The sequence below is a fragment of the Stegostoma tigrinum genome, chromosome 17 (assembly GCF_030684315.1).
Source record: "Stegostoma tigrinum isolate sSteTig4 chromosome 17, sSteTig4.hap1, whole genome shotgun sequence".
NCBI classification, from domain to species: domain Eukaryota; kingdom Metazoa; phylum Chordata; class Chondrichthyes; order Orectolobiformes; family Stegostomatidae; genus Stegostoma; species Stegostoma tigrinum.
In genome coordinates, this window is record NC_081370.1 from 32,407,996 (window position 1) to 32,432,885 (window position 24,890).

The 24,890-nt window shown below is 41.2% G+C and overlaps 1 protein-coding gene across 2 annotated transcripts in view; it reads left to right on the forward strand.

The window, feature by feature from the left end:
• LOC125459325 (ethanolamine kinase 1-like) overlaps positions 1–23,166 on the forward strand; it is a 416,823-nt gene extending 393,657 nt beyond the window's left edge. For both annotated transcript variants that reach the window (XM_048545648.2, XM_048545649.2), the window contains exon 8: positions 22,233–23,166. In XM_048545648.2, the coding sequence (XP_048401605.1) occupies positions 22,233–22,305 (73 nt within the window). In that variant the 3' untranslated portion in view covers positions 22,306–23,166. The remainder of the gene's footprint in view (positions 1–22,232) is intronic.
• Positions 23,167–24,890: the final 1,724 nt, after the last annotated feature.

Genomic DNA, 24,890 nt, shown 5'->3' on the forward strand with positions numbered 1-24,890 from the left:
ACACCACCCTACCAACCTCCGGATACAACGCATTATCCTCCGACACTTCCGCCATTTACAATCCGACCCCACCACCCAAGACATTTTTCCATCCCCACCCCTGTCTGCTTTCCGGAGAGACCACTCTCTCCGTGACTCCCTTGTTCGCTCCACACTGCCCTCCAACCCCACCACACTCGGCACCTTCCCCTGCAACCGCAGGAAATGCTACACTTGTCCCCACACCTCCTCCCTCACCCCCATCCCAGGCCCCAAGATGACATTCCACATTAAGCAGAGGTTCACCTGCACATCTGCCAATGTGGTATACTGCATCCACTGTACCCGGTGCGGCTTTCTCTACATTGGGGAAACCAAGCGGAGGCTTGGGGACCGCTTTGCAGAACACCTCCGCTCAGTTCGCAACAAACAACTGCACCTCCCAGTCGCAAACCATTTCCACTCCCCCTCCCATTCTCTTGATGACATGTCCATCATGGGCCTCCTGCACTGCCACAATGATGCCACCCGAAGGTTGCAGGAACAGCAACTCATATTCCGCCTGGGAACCCTGCAGCCATATGGCATCAATGTGGACTTCACCAGTTTCAAAATCTCCCCTTCCCCCACTGCATCCCTAAACCAGCCCAGTTCATCCCTTCCCCCCACTGCACCACACAACCAGCCCAGCTCTTCCCCCCCACCCACTGCATCCCAAAACCAGTCCAACCTGTCTCTGCCTCCCTAACCGGTTCTTCCTCTCACCCATCCCTTCCTCCCACCCCAAGCCGCACCCCCAGCTACCTACTAACCTCATCCCACCTCCTTGACCTGTCCGTCTTCCCTGGACTGACCTATCCCCTCCCTACTCCCCACCTACACCCTCTCCACCTATCTTCTTTACTCTCCATCTTCGGTCCACCTCCCCCTCTCTCCCTATTTATTCCAGTTCCCTCCCCCCATCCCCCTCTCTGATGAAGGGTCTAGGCCCGAAACGTCAGCTTTTGTGCTCCTGAGATGCTGCTTGGCCTGCTGTGTTCATCCAGCCTCACATTTTATTATCTTAATATTTTTCACATTGTTATTTCTCAGCACCAATATTTTTAAGATAGCAAGGTGTAGAGCTGGCTGAACACAGCTGGCCAAGCAGCATCATAGGAGCAGGAAAGCTGACATTTCCGGCCTAGACCCTTAACCTTGCTTTGGTGTCTTTCACATAACATAGGAGATCAGTAGGTTAGTTTGTTTGTGAGTTATACAAGTTTATGTTGTACTGCACATGACCAAAATCAGTGATCTGAATGATTCAGTCCGGTGATGACTTCAGATGGCAAGGTTCGGACAGTTTATACTCCTCTTTGAAATCTTAATATAGTAAATTTCATATTGTTTGTTCCATGTGAGCAGTAGCTTTCAATGCTGACATTCATTTATAAAGATTTTAACTCTTCACTTTTCTTGCTTGTGTTATTGAAGAATAAAATCCTGCAAGAGCCTTGCCATTTATCTTCCTGCAATGAAAAAGTCACTCAAACCCTTATCCTGATCTCCAATCATGTTGCTATGAACTATCATGAATCCAGGTACAAAAGTAGCTTAGTTGTAACTTCTGGTCTACTCATCAAGGGGAAGCCTGTAGCTTCCACTTCTCTTGCTTTTGATTTGCCTCAGTGTGCGGTTTATATATGTTCTAGCAGCTGAGTCACAGCATATCTAGGAATCCGGTGGAGGTCTGTGATCAACCATTTCTCTGCTTAGGAATTAGGAAGCAAAGGTCTAAGGTGAAGGAAGCAAACAAAGAACCTCACAAAAATATTTCTGAAAACTAAATTGTGCTTTTTTTAAAATTCCAACATTCTCCCTTCCTTTTCTAGGGGCATATATGTGCATGATAACCCTATCCATTATCTGGGATATTTGATAGGAATCCAGTGCATGTGTAAGTGAATACTAAAGCTGCTCTGCGCTCAGAGGTTCTGCTGCAAATTTACAGATGGCAGCTCACTACATTTTGGATGAAATCTAGCTTGAGACTTCCTCTCGTTGTGTTTTCTCTCTACCTCTGATATATGCCAGCTTTCAAAGGACACTACACCGTTTTTTATTTGCAAGTGCCAGGTGCCCTGATCCTGGGTTAGCTATTCCCGGGATTTAAAGTCAGTACAAAACTCCTAAATGAAGCCTTCGAAGTACCGCTATCGTACTTGCTTTGACCACCATGAATGCAGTATGATTCAAGCTCTGCACAGCAGATTTCCTTTGGTTAACAAAGGAAATCAAACATTCTGGCTACATGACCAGCCCAACTCAATTGTGACCATCTTAATTTTAATGGTTTCCTTGGGTAAAATCAATTGCAAGAAGTCAAGCTAGTTGTCCCTTGGAACAGCTAAATGGAACAGTTCTGCAGCTATATCTCAGCTGATAGCAACCAATTCAGCTTAGATTTGGAACTATAACTGGTCTGCATAGCAACCTGAGCAAAAGAATTGTTTTGAACGAATTACTATTCTCAGTAAAACTTATAGTATCCCAGATTTATTTTCATGATAATCATTGCAGCAGAAAGAAAATTTAAACAGCATTTGGGTGTGCCCTTCTGTTCCCTTGAAGTATTTTCATTGTTGTTTTAGCCTTACTTGGAATTAACTTTCATCACTCTGGCTTTACTTAATCCCATCTTAATCATCAGATATATGCAGCTAGCAATTTTGAATAGTCCAAATATTGTTGCTACCTGGATAAAGTTGTAACATGTTTCTTCTATGTTAGCATTCAGTCAGCCTACTACCTTGCTTATTTGATGAGTACGATCACATGGCTTCAAGTGAAGTGAGGTCAGAACTGTTTCACACAGAGGTCTGGTGTCTGGTACTGAAAAGCAAACCTCAGAATCAAGTTATAGTTGAGACTCATGCCTATTGTTCAAATAAAATCAAAATACTGCACGCCTAGAAACCTGAAACGAATACAGAGAATGCTAGCGAAACAAAGCAGAACAAAATAGAGTTAACGTGTTGAATCCTATATGACTCTTCTCTAGAAGCTCACCCAGAATCATTGCACTTGGTACAACTAGGTGAACAAAGCACAGTATAGCATCCTTCGAAAGCAATTCATTTTTGAAGAAGTCATACTGGACTTGAAACATGAACTCTGTTCTTTTTCTACAGATGCTGCCAGACATGTCAAGCTTCTCGAGTGTTCTTTATTTTTCTTTCCTATATTTCAAAAGCTTCTCCTCACACTCAAACATTGTCAATCTTGAAAGCACTGCCAGTTATTCAACTATGACAGTCAAATGAGCCAAACATTGTCCCATACTTGGAGACATATTGACTGTAGATGCTGGAAGCTTGAGTCAATAAATGCAGGGCTCAAAAAGCACAGCATCTCAGACAGCATCCTAGGAGCTGGAAAGTCAACAATTCATTCTAGATGAAGGGTTTCGGCCCAAAACATTAACTTTCCTGCTCCTCAGATGCTGTCTGATCTGACAACTGTAGGCAGCAGGACTTAAACAGTGGAGGGCTTGCAGGTTTGTGATTTCTGACTCTCACAGAAGCTGGCCATTACTGGATTGACCATTGCTGATAATGTTGCCCACAGCAATGCAGATATCAGTTATTACAATATTCTCATTCTATTCTTTATCATACCCCACCAATGTCTGATGGTTTTGATTCACAGGCTGCAGACATAAGTCGTCTGCTGTAACTTTACATGAGTGTCTTTCTCCCTCAGGTACTGAAGGTGTATATTGAAAGCAAAACTGTGAAGGAACTTTGAGCATAGTGAGAATAGTGACAATAAAAACACAACACAGCTACTGAATTTGGCACGTTCAGCCTCTAACTCAAATGGTTAGAGAATGAATTAGAGGTGTGATTGACACACGGTGAGAAACCGAGCATGAGTGTGCAACAAAGACAAAAAGATAAGCATGTTGCTTGGCAGAGGGCAGGATTGTCCATAGATTCAACTGCAGACTCTGAGCACGCTAATGCAGCAGTCCATTGAAAATGTCTTTTGATGAGCACATAAATAAATCAATGATACATTTGAATCAGTAATAATGCAGATTCATACTGAATAACATGAAGCCATCTCTAACTTTTCTCCATGATGTTTATGCAGCTATTTCATGTGATCTGGCAGTCAGTATCCCTGAGGTGTGTGGAAAACTTGTATGAGCAACTGGGCAGCTCTCCAATCTTTGTTCATACAAGTACACAAGCTAAGTGGTTCATTTGACTAAGCAGTTTGGCTGACTGATTAGGCTGTGAAACAACTATTCCACACTTCTATGGGATAAGTCTGTTAAGCCTTCTCTGAACTATTAGCCAAGTAACATTACAGATTTTTAAGATACTTTCAAATGCCTTGATCAAGACTAATTCAGAACCAATAATTCCACCTTTTATAACTTGACTTCAAAGTGTTTTATTTTCTGCAGTAGCACTCCAGTTAATGCAAAATGCATGTAATTCTACAGCCTACTACATAGTCATTAATACACAATGTAAAGAGGTTAACTTGTATTAAAAAGCAGGGAACATTTATGCAAATTCATTAACTGTCAAAATAAATTAAATCTCGACTGCTACCAAGGCTTCGTTGGAGCCAAGAATCAAGCTCTAAGGTTCAATCTGAATTTTGTTTTCTGGCAACAGTAAACTTCTCCAACATTGCAGACTACTAAATCCTTTTCAAAACCTCAACTATTCATTTAGCTTGTGTTCAAAGCTATGAAAAATGAAATATCTCCCAATATTCTTTGAAGCACCTAGCATGAGATGTTTATTTAGTAGTGTTACTTTACATTTAATTGAGCTACAATATTTGTCCATCTTGAGTTATAGGGTCAACCTAAATATTCAGTAAGTTTCATTTTATTGGAACTAGCACTGCTCTTACAACAAAAACAACACAAATAAAATTAATAATTTTGTAATGATTGTGATGGAAGTGCTAAACAGGTGAAAAAGTGAAATGCATAAACTAGACAATATAGATGGTATTTACCCCGAATCTGAGAGACTTAGGAGGGGATTAAAGGAAACATCTCAAAAATTGGCCAAATGAGCTGAACCAAATAATGACAGATCATGACAAAACAATGACTGACTAAATTTACCGTAAAATATGCACATGTGGAACACGGAAAAAAGTAAATAAACAATTATTTAATGAATGAGTATTAAAGTAGCTGAGGATGGATTTGAGAGAGATCTATTGGTCTCAAGACTTACATGTCAAATCAATAAAGTGCAGCAGCATACAATAACGTTTTGAATGAAGTAGTCAAAGCAGTACAACAGGAGATATATTGACCAAGCTTTATAGCGTTCTTGTTTCATTGCACTTGTGCCGAATCCTGATTATCATCAAGAAACATTCAAACATTGGAAACAATGCAGAGGTGAAGCACAAGATAAGGGGTCAAGTTGAGAGGTAAAGCTTGAGAAATTTGGGCTACTCAGATATCTGAGAGTGATGTAAAAATACAGTAGATAAGATATAAAGTGTGATCTGGAATATACTGCAGTAAGGTGATTCAGAGAATGTTTTTCCTTGAAAGGAGATATTATAGCTAGTGTAAACACATAGAAATTCCCTTGATCACCTAAGTTCACATTTAGTATGTTGCAAAATGTGTGATGGGCTTGGCTGTTTGCCAAGGCCACGCTAGTCTCTAGATGTTCTTGCTGACTGTATACAATCTTGCAATGTCAGGTCAATTTAATAATTAGCCTCACTTTGGTCTTATGCCAGTATTTTTGCCAGAGAAGGTTAAATCCAGTACCTATGTCCTGTGCTTAAACAAAGGAGACTATGAAGGAATGAGGAAGGAGCTAGCTAAAGTAGAATGGGAGCAAAAACTTTATGGTGGGTCAATTGAGGAACAGTGGAGGACTTCCAAAGCAATTTTTCACAGTGCTCAGCAGTGCTCATTCCAGAGATAAGGAAGAACTGCAGGAAAAGAGAGCCAGACATGGATGCCTAAGGAAATAAAGGAAAGTATCAGATTGAAAAAACACATATAAAAAAGGAAAGAGTAGTGGGAAACTCGTAGGCTGGGAAATCTTTAAAGACCAACAGAAAGCCACAAAAAAAGTTATATGGAAAAGTAAGATAGATTATGAGAGTAAACTAGCTCAGAATATAAAAACAGGCAGCAAAAGTTTCTATAAATATTTAAATCATAAAGGAGTGGCGAAGGTAAACATTGGTCCTTTAGAGGATGAGAAGGCCAATTCAATAACTGGGGACGAGGAAATTGTCAAGACATTAAACAATTATTTTGTTTTGGTCTTCACGGTGGAAGACACAAATAACATGCTGAAAACTAATGGCAAGAAGGTTATAGCAGGTGTGGACCTAGAAACTATCAGTATCACTAAGGAGGCAGTGCTGGGCAAGCTAGTGGGGCATCCCAGTCTACTAAAAGAGGTAATGGGGAAATAGCAAATGCACTAGTAATTATTTACCAAAATTCACTGGACTCTGGGGTGGTGCCGCAGATTGAAAACCGCCAATGTGACGCCACTGTTTAAAAAAGCAAGTAGATAAAAAGCAGGTAACTGTAGACCAGTTAGCTTAACTTCAGTAATGGGGAAATGCTTGAATCTATCATTAATAAAGAAATAACAAGACACCTGGATATAAATTGTCCCATTGGGAACACCCAGCATGGGTTTATGAAGGGTAGTTCTTGTCTAACTAATTTGGTGGAATTCTTTGAGGACATTACTTGAATGGTGGACAGTGGGGAACCTGTGGATGTGGTGTATCTGGATTTCCAGCAGGCATTTGACAAGGTGCCACACCAAAGGCTGTTATATAAAATAAAGTTGCATGGTATTACCGGTAATGTATTGGCATGGATAGAAGATTGGTTGACCAGTAAAAAGCAAAGAGTAGGGATAATTGGGTGTTTTTCTGGTGCTAGTGGTGTGGCTCAGGGATCAGTGTTGGGACCGCAATTATTTACAATTTACATAGATGATTTGGAGTTGGGGATAGGTGTGATGTGTCAAAATTTGCAGATGACACTAAGGTGAGTGGTAGAGCAAAGTGTGCAGAAGACACTGAAAGTCTGCAGAGGGATATAGATAGTCTAAGTGAGTAGGCAAAGGTCTGGCAGATGGAGTACAATGTTGATAAGTGTGAAATCATCCATTCTGGTAGGAATAACAACAAAATTGGCTATGTTTTAATTGGTAAAAAATTGCGGCACACTGCTATGCAGAGGGACTTGGGTGCCCTTGTGCATGAATCGCTGAAGGTGGGATTGCAGGTGCAGCAGGTAATTAAAAAGGCAAATGGAATTTTGTCTGCCATTGCTTGGGGGATGGAGGTTAAAAACAGGGAGGCTATGCTGCAGCTGTATAGGGCCCTGGTGAGGCCACACCTGGAGTACTGTGTGCAGTTATGGTCTCCTTACTTGAGAAGGGATATAATACCATTGGAGGAGGTGTAGAGGAAATTCACTCAGTTGATTCCAGAGTTGAGACATTTGGATTATGAGGAGAGACAGAGTAGACTGGGATTATATTCATTGGAATTCAGAAGAATGAGGGAAGATCTTATAGAAACATATAAGATTATGAAGGGAATAGATAAAGTGGAGGCAGGGAGGTTGTTTCCGCTAGCAGGTGAAACAAGGACTAAAGGGCATCTCCTCAAAATAAAGGGAAGCAGATGTAGGACTGAGGTCAGGAGGAACTTCTTCACCCAAAGGGTTGTGAATCTGTGGAATTCCCTGCCCAGTGAAGTGTTGAAGCTGCCTCTCTGAATGTTTTTAAGGCAAGGCTAGATAAATTTTTAAACAGTGAAGGATTTGTGGGTTATGGTGAGTGGGTGGGTAAGTGGAGCTGAGTCTCAAAAAGATCAGTCATGATCTTATTAAATGGCGGGGCAGGCTCAAGGGGCCAAATGGCCTACTCCTGCTCCTAGTTCTTATGTTTTTGTAAGCGTTGTCTAATAATGCAAGTGAAAAATATGACTCACAGCTCAAAATCAATGGATTGTGGCTGCTTCAATAGAATATACATGTACTCAAGTTGTTATTAAAATTCAAATGGATTCAAAATATTTCAACCTTTGCTGAGGGTATGGGATGCAAAATGTAAGGAAACTCAGTATACCAGTACAAAAGAGCAAAGAGTGGACCAATAATGCAGCAGTGCAGCAACAATGAGATGTGCAACCAATGCACTTACTGTGGCTGGAAGTGAATGTGATGAATGTACTCTAGTACTTCTTAGCATCAATCTATAAGGAGATGCAGGCTGAACTCTTGTGCTCCACCAGTAATTTGGTGCCAAGGATGATGCCTTCCATTCTTGGAAACTTTGCCAGCTGAGCAAAATTGTGTACTTTTATCCATTTCTAGCACTCTGTGTGAATGTAAGCTTCAGAGTACACTCAATTCCAACAATGTTATATTTAACTGTTTTGAAATGTTAATAACATTGAATTCTACCCATCAATAGAGGGGATCCTTGCTTCAACGTTTTCAATACATTATTCAGAACACTTTGGTTGTCACTAAAGAGGAGTTCAAACGTTACAGGTAGTTCAAAAAGACAAAGTGTAAGAGAACACAGACAGGAACAGAAGGAATGCCACAGTTAATTGTACCGCTGGGAAGGCAGCTCAACCAAACAAGTTCTGGAAATGGCACTCAGTGAGGAGTCAAAAGCAGTTTCGAAAAGTAGTTCCAAAAGATAGTTCTAATTAAGTTGTGAGATATATTTGGAGGTCTCTTCTGGGATCGCAACAGCTTGGAAATTTTCTTTCCACTTGAAAAGTAATATGTGCGCTACCACCAACAAACAATGCTTCTATTATTTCTTAATCCAACTTCAGATATCCAACCAACTTACATGCATAACTCATGGCAGTTTGGAAGGATTCATTGGTATAAAATCTAAATGCAATAATGACTGTGTTGTGGACTATTTAAAACCAACACTCAACTCAAGGTCTTTTTGTTAAAATGCCTTTGTTTTGCACCACTGGAATAACAATGTCACCCTGCAGACTACTTCAGTACTATAGAGTTTAAAATGATTCATGTGCTATTTTATAATCACGGTTACACAGGACTGATAGTATTAGCAAGGGTTACAACAATGACAAAGGATGAGTACTATTCGGTAATGTAAGTAGGGATTGGAGGAAGTCTTCATCACGTTACTCAGCCCAGACAACATCCATTCCTGTCATAGAATCATAGAGTCATGCAGCACAGACCCTTCAGTTCAACTCATCCATGCCAAGTAGACATCTCCATCTGATCTAGTCCAATTTGCCAGCATTTGGCCCAAATCCCTCTAAACCCTTCCTATACGTATACCTCTCCAGAGGCCTCTTAAAAGTTGTAACTTTGCCTGTATCCACCACTTCCTCTGGCAGCCTATTCCATATGCGCACCACCCCCTGCATGAAAAAGTTATCCCACAGGTCCTTTTAAAACCTTTCCCCTCTTACCTTAAACTTATGCTCTCTTGTTTTGGACCGCCCCCCAGGAAAAACACCATGGTTATTCACCTCATGATCTTATAAACCTCTATAAGGTCACTCCTCAGCCTCCAACACTCCAGGGAAAAAAACCCTAGCCTAATCAGCCCATAACTCATTCCCTCCAAACCCAGCTACATTCTTGTAAATCTTTTCTGCACCCTCTCAAATTTAACAACATCCTTCTTAAATAAGGGTGACCAGAATTGGACACAGTATTCTAAAAGTGGCTTCATTAGTGGCATCTTTTCTCCAACTAAAGACAAGGTATCCCTGGCTCCCAAGCTATCTTTTATGTAAAAGATTTCAGCTTCTTCTATAACAGGGCATTGGTGAAGCCACTTTTGGAAAACTGTGTGCAATTTTGGATCTCTGGTAGGTGCAGACAAGTTAGAATAAAGGATCTGTTTCCGTGCTGAATGACCCCTAGTTCTATACAGAGCAGGCTGACTGGATCAAAGTAGGTGCTAAGTACTAATCTTTCAGCTGAATAACTTGAGGAGACTTATTAGTGATATTGTTTACTGCGACCAAGTACGTTTCTGCAAAATTGCTTTGCTGTTTTGCATTTTTTTAAGCTTTGTGTCTGAGTTTTTTGACCCCATAATTGAAAAACACACTTCAACTTTAATAACAAAGGAAGAGCAATCCTTGCAGTAGAACCTGTCTGTATTTTCCACTTCAGGAAATGGCAGAGCTGAATGGTAGCTCACTCAGTCAAACGAAATTGCTGAATACAATCTTCTCTGAAATGTGAAGATAGCTTGGTTGATCTAATTAAAGCAGGTTTTGGAAAAAGACACAACATCAATGTAATATATCATACCTGCCTTTCTAGTTTCCTTAAGGACTGGTCTTCATCCCCTTAAGTCCAGGGATAGCAAAGGAACATTTAAAATAATTCATATCCAAATCTCTTTTCTGCAAGGAAAATTGCAGCTGGAAGACAGATGGTTTTAAATTACAGAGTTAGAAATTAAAGTAATGCAAGGCAAAAATAATACCTAAACAGAAACAAAATGCAGTAGACCATGAAAGTTGCAGCTGAAGAAACATATAACCCAGAAGAGGATAGATGCTAACCAACAATATACAAATATGCAACATGCTTAAAAAGCCTGTTGCTATAGACCAAGCAGCATCTTGGAAGGAAGACAGACAGCAAGGGACAAAACAACTATATAACGTGCCGAGAACGCAATCTGTGCTTACCTACAATGAGCCTTCTTCACATTATTACCAGAGCCTTATATTCAACACCATCTGGCAACAAACTGGGCCAATTCATTTTATCAGAGGCAAAGCTCAGCCAGGTTTTCACTCCCAAAGGGAGGTACACTGTTGGAAAATTCCAATCTCGCTGTATTTACTCCAGGAGAAAGTGCCTCATTTCAGCTAATTTCTGTATGAGGATAAGGGTCAGCTTTGGGTTGGGATTAGGCCTGCATCTATTCAGGAGTTGCTATGGGCCAAGGTCATCTTTTTAGAAGGCCCGCATTAGTTCTCTGGAACGTTGTCTCCATTGCTTCCTGGAATTTTAGATCCTTTATCACCACCTCTCCAACTCCCCATGCCAACTTGTCTCTATCTATATCTATTGCCCTCATCCTTTTCCCTTACAACTTCTTTGCTGGTTCGCCCTGAATTCACTATGGAGATTTTGAGATGAAGTGAATGAGACTGCTGTGAACATCTAAGATAGCTTTTACTATAAAGAAGAAAACAATAAGGAAAACCTATTGTGAAATTTTAAAACCTCTCATGTACTTAATCCCTTAATCAAAACAAACTGATTTATGTGAATAATCTTACATTTCAGACATCTAGCCCTTTAATAACCTCTTTGAGCTACCATTCAAAATGTGAGTGTAGAACTCCTGCTGAGAAAATTATAGGTTGTGGAAAACCTCAACTAACCAATATTTATTAATAACAGAATAATAAACTTATGGAAATATTAGCAAGCAACATCTGCTATTGCTGGTCGAGATTTTTCTTTGAATATTCACTGAAATTGCAACTTGTTATGTTTAAGTGGAATGTTGGGCATTTAATCAGCTTCACAACATGAGATATTTTGTTATCTCCCACTGACATAGCTGGCCTTTTTAGTGGATCAATAGCAAGAGATTTAATCAACTTCTGTTTAACAATTATGTTGATTTTATGCACCCTTCATGCAATTGTATGTTTGCTGCTAACATTCCTGACTCTTTCACTATGGGTTCAGGCCCTTGATACATTGAAAATACGGCCTGCTTAAAATCAGCACTAACTTCCTATGGCCTCACCAATTTCAGGTCGCTTTGAACAAAAGTGACAAAAATGGGATATGTGGGAAATTCAGGAAGAATTTCCACAACCAGGCACCATTTGTAAAGGTCCATGGATTCTCTGGGATTCCAGAAAAATCTAGCCCAGTATGTTAACATTTCAAGATCATACCTGAAGGCTATAGCATTGAATAGGGTCCAATCTCAGAAAGTACCAAACACTAGTCTTTCTTGGTCCATTTCACTCAATATCAAACTAAATCATCTATTTCTCCCGTAATCCATTTACTAAAAGGTGTTCTGGATGATTACTGTTTGCTGACGGAATGATGAACAGGTGTCCCTTCTTAACCTTCCTGTCTGAGCCCTTCTAGGGTTCTCTCACTTCAGCTGATGAGGCCACAGGCCATGGGTTACAGAACCCAATGAGGTTAGGCTAGATCATCCTAGGTGTACCCATCCCCCTTCTTAGATATGATTGTGCTAAGGGGTCTGGCCAAAACTGGGGAATACAAAAACACTCTATCTCTTCCTATTGTTCTGGCTGAATATTTATTAATAAGTTTCAAGCACTCCCATTCAATGTGCAAGACATGTCTTGGCTGTCCTTGTTTTCTTTTGATCTGTGGTAATATTGGGCCGTTTGCATTCTATCAGGCCTTGCTTGCAGAAACAGTTTCGCCAATTTTATATTGGGTGTTTAGGCTGTTGGTCATTTAGCCACAGTATCTCCTCTTGATCCCATTAGACTCAGTGAATAGGATCACACAAATTTCCTTCAAAGGCAAGAATTTCAGTCTCAAACAGTCAGCACAAAATCCCTGAATCTTTCACTATACAAGCATCCTTAATTTTCAGCGGGCATTTTCAAAGAATATATGGGGTCAGAGGAGAGTTCAAATATCTTTTTCACTACCTCAGCCAATTGTGCTGCTGTGTGCGGCGTTGTCATGTACATGATTGAATTTTCATTATGTTGGCCATCCTAGTAGTTTGTTATTGGAGGGGTCATTGAGCCAGGGTAAGATACTGGGAGTGCAGGCAGCTCTGATTCTCTTGGAAAGGGAGATGGGCATCCCTAGTCATAGCTGTGCTCTTTATTCCAGCAAGTCTGTTCCTCCATTTCCCCGAGACTATCTTGTAATACCTATCCCTTTCTGACACTCTTGTTCCAAATTCACATATCAGTCCTCTCTGTGCTGAAAGTTGGGACTCCAATTAATTAATCTTGCACTGGCATTTAGAATGGTGTGTGGCATGGGTTTTATTTTCTTTGCCCGTTTGGTGAGCATTTTGAATGTACCATGAAAGTTTGTACATTTTTCTAATAAGCCAAATGTAGCTTTTGGGCCTTATCACAGTTGCTGATCGCATACTGCATTTCCTGATATGACTTTTCGCACTGGGCCTGGAACTGGCCAATGTGTTATCAATTCACGTCGCTTTTCTGCTCCTGCCCTATTGCTTTAGTCTTTATTTTCTATACCGATCAAACTCCAGTCTTAATATGTTTGCAAACATTCTGTCTGCTGCTCTGTGCAGCTAGCTATCACTACAGCCTTGCTGAGTGTTAAAGTGCATTTCCCTTCACCTTCCTACATTGCCTCCCAGTGTTTCTGCCACATGGCACCCAGGCCTGATATTTGCCCACTGTAATACTTGACCCACCTGGGCCACTTTTTCTGCCTGTACTTCTTCATTTTTATCCCCACCCTGAACACTGCACCATTGTCTCCTATTGTTCACTTTCAATTTACTACTCGCTCTCTGCCTGTCTGTCTGTCTGTCTGTCTGTCTGTCTGTCTGTCTGTCTGTCTCTCTCTCTCCCAATCTCTCTCTCATGCTTCCCAACCTATTCTAGGTTTTCTGTATCATTTCTTTCTCTCTCTCTCTCTCTCTCTCTAGTGTTCACCATAGGGATATGGGTGTCAGCTGGGTTTGGGGTTTAACTTCTGCTAAATTCCTGTTCTGCCCTCTCTAATTCTAAGACATATCGGAAAAGCTTGTCATATCTCTCTGACACTCCACGGACAGGTCTCAGCCCTTCTTGTGGCTGACTCAAGAACTTACCCATGCCCTTAACAATTCTAGCTTTAAATTCTGCTGTTTGTTCATCTCACTTTTCAAAATACCTGGTTTTTGGCCCAATAACTGATCAATTATCTCAATCCTCATCCACCCACTTGAATCCTGGCCATCACGTGGGGCAGCTGCCCTCCTAACTCAGGCTCAGGCTGGATTTTTGAGAGTATAAGGTTGATAGGTTCAGCTTCGGAGCAACTTGGGGTCACTTCTTATTGAAAACTACTAGGGATACCAAATATTACCTGTGAAATATTCTGTGAAGGCACATTGACCAACTTATTCCTCATAAAATACATTTATCAAGTGCTTTTGCTGTATAAGACAAACAAAGAACTGCAATTCAACCTTAATTTTATCAAACACTCGCATATTAAAGAACACAACAAGTTAAGCTAACTTTCCCCAAAGTAGGCGGACTGCCTGAAAAGCCTTCCTGCTCCTCTGATGCTGCTTCGCCTGCTGTGTTCATCCAGCTCTGCACCTTGTTATATCACGTAAAATACCTGTTCTGGTGAATTTGATTGAGCTGCTGAATCCAGTTCACTTAGCTCCATTGACAGGGCGTGTAGGGTCTTCTTAGTATAAAGGTGGGTCTTGCATTGACTCTTTACTAAGGAAATGGCCAACAGGTGTCCCTTCTTATTCGACCCCCCCACCACCGCCACTTCCTGTGCCCTTCTAGAACGGTCTCTGACTTCAACTGATGAGACCAAAGTGCAGGGGTCACAGCACCCAGTAAGGTTAAGCCAGGTCATCATCGCTGCATCTATTGCCCTTTCCAAGATTATTCCATCATGCGAAGGGGTCTGACTGAAACTGGGGAATCCACAAACATATCCATTGTCAGCTACTAATAGCGCCCACTATCAACTATTCATTGCCCTCAGGCTAACTGTTTAACCACTCCTTTGACTGTCGGTAGTAATCTTGGCCTTTGCATTCTATCGGCCCTGCTTTCCGAAACAATTTAGCCAATTTTATGTTGGGCCTAGTTGTTTAGACAATTGGCCTCTTAGCCACTTTACTGACTCACTCAACAGTTAAGTGGATAGCTAATAAAGGCTGGAGTTTTCCATTTTTGTTGTAAGTTTCAACTGCTGCTCTTTTTTTAGTTTAAAACAGACGTTGACTTAATATTCATAAGAAATCATTAGATTGGTAATAAATTAGCATTTGTAACATTGTCTTAAATAATTTGTCGATATTGTTTCATTGGATCCTCAAATGACATAGAAGACTTATTTTGATGGCAAAAGTATAAAATTTAGGATTAGAAACTAAAGAGAAGATTAATTCAACATGTATATTATTAATTTAGTTTTGATACTTCTGACAGTTCGTTCAGAAATTTAAGTATTAGGATTATCAAAGTCTTTTCCAAAACCTAAACCTAAACCGGTCTTGTCAAATCTGCAATTCTCCATAAAAGTATTAGAAAACAATCTGATTAGTTTAAATTCTGGAAATAAATGTGATCTGTTGGAGGCACAGGATTAGCCCAGTAGCGAAAAGTAATTACCGGACAGAATTTTTTTGTTAAATTTTTGGCTAGTTCTCAAACATTTCTTTAGATGTGAAGCCAATGATGGAGACTCCCCAAGGTATGGGGAGTTGGAACTTGACTGTGAGAATGATGTAAGATATTGGAGCTGGAATGTTTAGGTTAAGAAGATCAGAAATAATCACAAATATAGTAGCCATGCATGTTAACTTCACCAACTGGTACATTAAACCAATGTTCCATGTATCACTGGTGCATTGGAATGACTTTCATTAATACTGTGCAGCCTTTTTGATTATTTTGAAACAAGAGACCAGATGTCATTGCAAGAAGTTAAGGATTATCTAGAATTTGTAGTTTCAGAAGACATATAGGAAGTTATTTCCAATGATTATTTTAGGTGCTAAAGTGTCTCTAAGTTAGCTAACATGAGGTCTGAGGCAGCGAATTGTTTTGCTATCTTTAGTGCACAATGCCAGCTGGATAAAGCTGTAGAAGAGCACACTAGAAACATCCACTTCAAAGACTTAGGACTTAAGACTGATGGCCAATTAAATCAGCTTTACACATGAAAGAGACAGCACACCATTCTTTTTTGTGGCTGGCATTGTCAACAATAACAAGCTGAACGTAAGTAACAAAATTTCCACCTCTGCTTTCACTTTCCACTTGCTGTTGGAGATTTACTGATTGCAGTATGTTTGATGAGTACTACAAATACACATCGAGTGACTTTCTGAGACATGCTGTCAAAGCTTCTCATCACACTTTGAACATTGATTCCAGAAATTTGCTGAGGACTTCACCTAAGCACAATGAAAGTTGTGTTACTCTATCGTTTTGCGGATCTTAAATAAGCCACCAAGAGGAAGGAAGTGCCATTTCATGGGTGTTTTGCAAAACTGTCCTGAAAAAGGAATTGGAGATGGAAATAAGGCCACGTGGAGAGCACCAGTGATGGGTTAAGAGATGGATAGGAGGACAAGGCTGGTTACTGATTGCCAAATTTTGTGAAACACATGTTCAATGAAGATGAACTATTTTCATCAACAGATACATCAGAGTTTTAAGCTCAAAACCACAAAAAGAACAAGAGGAAGAGATTGAAGAGAAGGGCGATGAGGGGACCAAAAGAGCACCTGCATGAAACCGAACCTAGAAGGAATATGCATCCATCTAATTGAAGACCAATTTTGAGCGATGCCTTCCACTGTTTCAGCACGCTGTTCCTTTCCTTCTACCATGGAATATTCATCAGTCAGTCCATTGGTGGCAAACACAAACAGAACAAATAGAGATAACAAGGTGGAGAGCTGGAAGAACACAGCAGGCCAAGCAGCATCAGAGGAGCAGGAAGGCTAACGTTTCGGGCCTAGACCCATTTAAGGGTCTAGGCCCGAAACGTCAGCCTTCCTGCTCCGCTGATGCTGCTTGGCCTGCTGTGTTCATCCAGCTCTACACATTGTTATCTCAGATTCTCCAGCATCAGCAGTTCCAACTATCCCAGAACAAAAGGAGCCTGCCAGTTCATCGCAACAATGCATTCCAAATGAAGGCATGATGACTAATGCTGTTTTCCAGTCCACTGTTGCCTTCTGTATCATGTTCCCATTCATTGGAAGTAGGTGTCACACAGGCCAATACAGAACAGTTTAAGCAGTGGAACTGCATTTCCAGCAGTCTCAAGTCAATTATGTCCTGCACCTGAGGGAAGCCAGCTATGCTTTGAATCCTCCGGCCCACACATCAGCACTGACCATGTGCTAGGGAAATGAAGTAGACTGGTTTGATCTTGCACAGATAGCATCGGTCACTGTGCTGACCCACATGGGTCACCTCTCACTCCCTGAAACAAACCAGCCATGTAGAATTTCAGTGTGATTATCACTTTCACAGTAATCCACAATAATCCGTGACCTCTCACTTCTGCAACCTTCAGGTTCTAGTGTAGCAGCTGCACAGTTACATCATGGGGGCCGAGATGTATAAAACCTTCATTGACACCACGTGTTTCTCGCCCTTAGGAAATTGAGTCTGGGGCTTTAAAGTCTGGTCCTCCTGAAGCCACACTGCATTCTAAAGGAGCCCTTTTCTGTAACATTTGCATAACCAGTGTTGTCCTTTGGAGATGGTCATTTCCTGGCAACTTTGTGGTGGAAATATTGCTTAGCACTTGTTAGCCCAAATTCGAATGGTATCCAAGGCCTTGTAGCATGTTGGCATGAAGTGCTTCATGATGTGCAGTGGTTTGCTTGGAAGTATATACTACAATCATTACCATTTTACTGCTTCTGACCTTATGATGGGGGGAATGTATTTGGTAAAGTGACTGTAGAAGATTGGGCCCAACCAATTGCTTTGAGGGACACCAGCAGTGATGTGCTGGGCCGAAATGATGGGTTTCAAACTTCCTTTGTGCTCAGTATGGTTCCAACCAGTGAAAAATTTTGCCCCAGATTCTCAGTGACTCCATTTTTACAAAGGGCTCTTTGATACCACACTTAGTCAAATTCTGCTTTGATGTCCAAAGCAGACATTCTCATCTACCCTGTGGAATTCAGCTCTTTTTCTCCATGTTTGGACAAAGGTTATAATAAAGCCTGGAGGTGAGGTGTTGTGGAAGAACAAAAACTAAATGCAATTGGAGATCATAATGACTGTGGATGCTAGAAGTCGGAGTTGATAAAATGCAGAGCTGAAGGAGCAGAGCAAATTGGACAGCAACTAAGGAGCAGGAAAGTCAATGTTTCAGGTCTGGACGCTTCATCAGGACTGGGGAGGGAGAGGCGAGCTCAGAAATAAGTAGAGGGAAGGCCTGGGGCTGGGTGAAGGTAGGTAGGATGGTGATAGATGGATGTGGGTAGGGCGTTTGTAGAGATTGGTCAGTGGGAAGGGTGAAGCAGATACTTAAAAAGGAAGATGGATAGGTTGTGTCAGTTCAAGGAGGCGAGGATGAGAGGAATGTCTGGACATGGGATGAGGCTCGGGGAGGGGAGATTTTGAAGCTGGTGAACTCTATGTTGAGGCCATTGGGCTGTAAGTTCCCAAGGCAGAAAGCTAAGGTGGAGGAGGCCTAGGATAGACATGTTGCCAAGGAATTGGGAAGGGGAGTTGAAATGATTGGCACCGGAAAGTAGTGCTGATTGGAGTGTACAGAGCGCGGATACTCCACGAATCAGTCACTGAGTCTGCAGTTACTCCGGTATAGAGGACACCACATCGGGAGCAGTGGATGCAATAGACCAGGTAAGAAGACGTGTACGGGTGAATCCCTGTCGGATTTGGAATGATTGTTTGGGGCCTTTGATGGAGTTGAGAGTGGAAGTGGAGGAGCAGGTAGATAGGTTGGTAAGGAGTGTGGAGCTGAAGAGGGAATTACAGAAAGAGTGGTCCCTACAAAAAACAGATAGGTATAGGAAAGGAGATATCTTATTGGTGGTTCAGTCTGATTGCAGGTGGTAAAAATGGCCGCATCGGGAGCATCGCGTACAGTAGACTTCATTGGAGCTAATGCAGGTGAAGCTCTGTCTCATTTGAAAGGGTCCTAGATAGAGATGGTGTGTGGGTAGGTGTTGCATCTTTTACAGTTCCATTGGAAGGGTAACACCCCACCTCCAAACATAATAAAAATGGGGTCCCCCTTGACTGCACTTTCCATCCCACCAGTCTCTGCATTCAACGTACCATCCTCAAACACTTCCGCCAACTCCAATCATACCCCACCACCTGGAACGTCTTCCATTCCCCAGCCTTCTCTGTCTTCTGCAACGACTATTCCCTTTGCCACTCCTTAGTTTGCACCTTACTCCCCACCAACCACTCCAACCCCCCTGGTGCCCTTGGTATCTTCCCCTGTAACCATACAAGATGCAACACCTGTCCACACACTACCTCCACACCCCTATCTGATGCCCTAAACAGTTGTTTCAGGTGAGACAAAGCTTCACCTGCATCTCTGCCAACCTAGTTTGGTCCTCCTGATGTGGTCCTCTCTATAGCAGTGAGACCAAACATAGACTAGGTGACCATTTCACCAAAAAATTTTGCCTGCCCTGTAATGGCCAGCCTAACTTGCCAGAGACCATCTATTTCAACTCCTCCTCTGACATGTCTGTCCTTGGCCTCCTCCACTGTGTTAGTGATTTGGAACGCATATTTGAGGAACAACACCTTATCTTCCACCTGGGCACCCTGCAGCCTAGAAGACTCAACATTGAATTCTGTAATTTCAAATGAACGTCTAACCTATTCCCAAGGTCCCTTACCAGCCCCACCTCCTCCCTTCCATTCCACCTACTGACCCTCCCTTCCAGGTGCCAACTGGATTCATCTATCCTATCAACCAACCAGATCGTACCTACTACCAGTGTCTGCCGATCACCACCATTCCGCTCCCCCGCTCCCCCACTTTATCTGCAACTCCACCTACCCCCACATCCAGTCCTGAAGAAGGGTAATACCTGAAAAGTTGACTTCTCCTTTCCTCCAGATGCTGCCTGGCCTGCTGTGTTCTTCCAGCCTCCTGTTTATCTACCTTGGATTCCAACATCTGCAGTTTTTTTTTGGCTTGCTTAGTAAATAAGTGCTGCATGTTAACACTGCCAACATTACTTATCAGAAGATTCAGTAGTCTGATGGAGGAGGAAATTGGACAGACGGGATTTGTTCTGCTTTTTGTGGACAGGACAAATTTTCCATAGTATTGACTAGATGCAAATTTTGTAGCTGTGCTTAAATAGCTTTGCTTGAGGCACTGCTCAATTGGAGTACAAGTCTAATGTTGGTGTCCATAGCCTTTGTTGTATCCATTGAGTTAAACAATGGAGTCAATCACATTGGCTGAAGACTGGCTGCTATGATGATGGGGCACTCAGGAGAAGACTGAAATGGCTCATTTCTGTGTTTTTGGCTAAACATGGTTGCAAATGTTTGATTCTTGTTCTCTGTACTGATATGATGGGTTGTGACATCATCAAGGAAAGGATGCTCATGTAGCATTGTCTTTGCCTTATTTGTCTAATTATCCACCACCATTCACAGCTTTCACATAGCACAAATTTGATATGATTCATAGGTTGTGAAGTCTTTTTGCCTAGGCTGTGGCATGCTTACCCCTTGTTTAGCATGCATTTGGTCCTGTGTATGGCACCACAATATTGGTCTTGTGCTGGTCTTGGCGTGTTCACCAACATTCCTCATTGACCTGGTTGATCCTGGCCTCTTGGTTCATCCATTGCTTTCGCATTGTACCATTTACTAATTACTCTCTTCCCATATTTATTCTCTCAAAGTGCAATAGTTAACACACCTATCACTAATACCATTTTGTATTCAGAACTGGCACTTCCTTCTTAATTTTGCATGTGTTCATCTTCAGAAACCTTCTGCACAATATTTCGGTTGAATTCTTTCTAAATGTGTGTATATATTACATCTACTGCACCATCTGATTGACTTCTTTATCAAAGCATTAAATGAGAATGATTTTAAAACTATCTACCATCATCAAACTCTTCTTAATTTATCCCAAAGCGTTCTGAATGAAGTTACTTTTGTCTCTTTTTTAAAAATATTCTTTCATGAGATGTGAACATTGCCCCGTACTGTGCAGGAATGTGCAGGTTGGGTGGATTAACCATGTTTTGAAACTCCATGTTGGGTTAAGGGGATGGGTTGGATGGATTTAGTTGGGATGCTTTTTGGAGGGCTAATGCAGAATCAATGAGCTAAATAGCCTTTTTCTGCAGTGTAGGGCTTCCCAGATTCTATGATTCTGTGACATCTCTTGCAAGGCTAGAATTGGTATCCACTCCTAATTATCATGAACTGAATGGTATGCTAAGGAAGCTAAGAGCCAAAAACATGCTATGGGCCTGGTGTTACATGTAGACTAGACAGGAGTGGCTGACTTCTTTACGTAAAGTACCATTGGTAAACCAGATGTTTCCTTTACAACAATCAATTTCACGGTCACCATTATCAGTATATTCCAGATTTATTTACTGAGTTCAAATTCACCAGTTGTTGCCATTGGGTTTCAACCCATTATCATAAAGTTTTTCACTGGACCTCTCAATTGCTAGTCTAGTAACATTAACATTGCCCTGAGAGGTTTACAATATCTTTTTAACCATCAGTGTTACCCTGAACCTGCGTATTAACCAAAGGGAAAGCTGAACTAGGCTCCTAAGTCCCTTTGTGCTTCAGATTTTCAAAGCCTTTCCTTGTTTAGAAAATAGTCTACACTTCTATCTTTCCTATGAAAGTGCATAATCTCACATTTTCCCACATTCTATCTGTCTCTTCTTTGCCCACATTCCTAGCCTGTCCAGGATCTTCAGCAGCCTCCCCACTTCCTCAACACTACTTGTCCCTCCACCTATCTTTGTTGTCCCCTGCAAACAAAGCAATAATGACCTCAGTTCCTTTGTCCAGATTGTTTATACATGAATAGTTGTCGTCCCAACATGATTTTCCAATGAACTCCACTAGTTTCGTAGAATCCTAGAATCCCTACAGTGCGGAAAGAGGCCATTCAACTCATTGAGTCTGCACTGACCCTCTGAATAACATTCCACCCAAAACCATTCCCCTGCATTTACCATGGCTAATCCACCAAGCCTGCACATCTTTGTTCTGTGGGAGTAAACCAGAGCACCCAGACAGACACGGGGAGAATGTGTAAACTTCACATGGAGTTACCCAAGGCTTGAATTCAACCTGGGTCCCTAATGCTGGGCGGTAGCAGTGCTAAACACTGTGGCACCATGCTCTATCTTTTCTTGTATAGTGATAAATAAAAATAAATTAAAATAAAAAAGATAAGTAAACTACTGAATAATGATGTATAATTTTACAATTAATAGATATGCCAGAGAACGTTTCAAACAATACTTCAAGATGAAGGATGATGTCATGACCTTGCAGCTTCCTTCTTAATGCTGGAGATCAGTTGGAAATTTCACTGCAATGGAAAGCTGGCACAAGCTGGAAACAAGAAACCATTGAAAACTAATTAATGACAAATTACTGAAAGTTTAATATGTCACTTTTATGCCATAGTAATCATACATAGAATTCAATATCATTGCCAATTTCATAACTTACTATCAAGATTCATTCAAAATAGTTATTCACAGTGAAGACTATACCTTCAATTATGGAAGTAGATCAACATGATTTCATGTCATTGTGTACCAATCACATTTCTCACTGATGTTTTGACATCGAACATCTTGAGGCAAATTCTTCAACTGGCAAGTTTGTGTTTTCTTAAAATAGTCTCTGGTTGTAAGGGTTCAGTTAAATGATACTCACTGTCTGTTTTTCAGTAATGCTCTGCAATCATCATTCCAATGACATGGTTTAGAGAAATGTTTTAATATATGTCAAAGCTGCAAAATTGAGCAGAAATTTGAAATGTACAAAAGGTTGGTCAGCATAAGATAAAGACAGATAAATCCTATCAAAATATACATTTATTGTTGTAGCTATTGTAACATTTCATGTTGAATCCAACCTCAGATCTTTTATCACAATCTCTACCTTTCAGATGTTAATTGTACATTTCAATTTTTGGGTTGTATTTCCTTTCTGGCTGTAGTTTTACATTTAACATTGTAAGGTGGAGCCTCAAAACTCTGAAGATAATTCCAGCTAATTAATCACTGTTCCACTGCTTCGCTCTGTGTTATTCAACTTTTTGTTCACAAATGTTGTAGTAAGTCTATTATGTATAACCATGGAAAGTACATTGTGTCATATCACTGGTATTGATTAAAGATTATCATGAATCAAGAACCTTGCTAGCTTTGTGTCAGTTCAGTGGGTATAACACACTCACCTCTGAATTACAATGCTCCAAGTTTGAGTCCTGTTCATGGAGCTGAGCACAAAAATCAGGACCAACACTGTACTGAGGGAGCACTGCATTGCTGGAGGTTGCTGCCTTTCAGATGAGGCATTAAGCCAGTGTCCTATCTGCCTGCTGAAGTGGAGTAAGCAATCCTCTGGCACTATTTTAAAGGAGACCATGGTGCCTGGGGCAAAAACTGAAACTGCTCAAAAACACAGCCGGTCTGGCAGCATCTGTGGAGAGAAATCACAGTTAATGTTTTGGGTCCAGTGATCCTTCTTCAAAACTGCTTGTAGCCTGGGAGAATGAATGCTGCAAAGGGGGATCATTAAAGGTTGACAATGGTTGCTTGTAGCAGCTTGTAGTAGATGACAAGCACTAGTGTTGGGGTAAGGACATGGCAGAAGGTGCTCAAGACCTAAAATTGTTGAATTTGAAATTGAGTCCAGAAGGCTGCAGGGTTCTGAAGTGGAAAATGAGGTACATTGTTCTTCTAGCTTGTGTTAAGCTTCATTGGAGCACCGCAGCAAGCCTGAAGCAGAGATGTTGAGCAGGGAATATAGTGGTGTGTTGAAGTGGCAGGCAACTGGAAGCTTAGGGTCATTTCTGCAGACAGAAAGTTCTGCAAAGCAGTTTCCCAGTCTGTGTTTTGTCTCCCCAATGTAGAGGGGACTACATTGTGAGCAATAGATTCAGGAGACTAGATTGACAGAAGTGGAGATAAATTGCTGCTTCACCTGGAAGGTGTGTCTGGAATCTTGAACGGTGAGGAAGAGGAAGTAAACAGGTAGGTGTTACATATTCTGTGACTACAACAGAAATCATCGGGGTGTGGGGAGATGTTGGGAATGTAGAACGAGTGAACCAGGAACATCAGGAACAATCCTTGTGGAAGGCTGACAAAGAAAGGGCAGGGAATATATGTCTCATGGTCGCATCCCATTTGAAGTGATGAGAATGTTGGCTAATGATCCTTTGATTGTGGATGCTTTTTGGATGGTGGCTAAGGACAAGGAGTACTGTATCGCAGTTGTGAGAGGGAAGACATAGGGTGAGGGCTAAAGAGCAGGAGATTGGTCGGACACAGCTTAGTGTCCTGTCAACCAGGGTGGTGGGAAATCCTCAGGTGAGGATGAAGGTGGACATTTTGCAAGCTCCCATGTCAAAGTTGTCATCATGCGATGGAGAAGGAGGAACTGGGAGAATGAAATAGAGTATTTTCAGAAAGAAGTGTGTGAGGATGTAAAGTCAAGGTATTTAATGGAAGGCTTGTAATGGACAGATTTGTAGTATATTTATCCCTTAATCAACATCAAAAAAGAAACTTATGTGATCATGACAGCATTGTAGTTTGTGGTAGTTTGTGATTTAGATATTTACCCCCACATTTCCTACAGTGACGACACCTTAAAACATATTTAATTGGTTGTAAAGCACTTTGAGATGTCTGGTGGACTTGAAGGTTATTGTATAAATTAAGATTTTTCTTTCTTTACACAGACTAAAATTTTCTGGGAAGGACACATGTGTTTAAGGTTATAAAAGCCTATTCTATTTGTATTGCAAAATGAATGCAATCCCTGAAATATTTTGAGTTCTTTCAGGAATGCTGAATGGGTTATCGGTTTAAAAAATAACATCAAAAATGTTTATTTATAAGAGAAGTTAT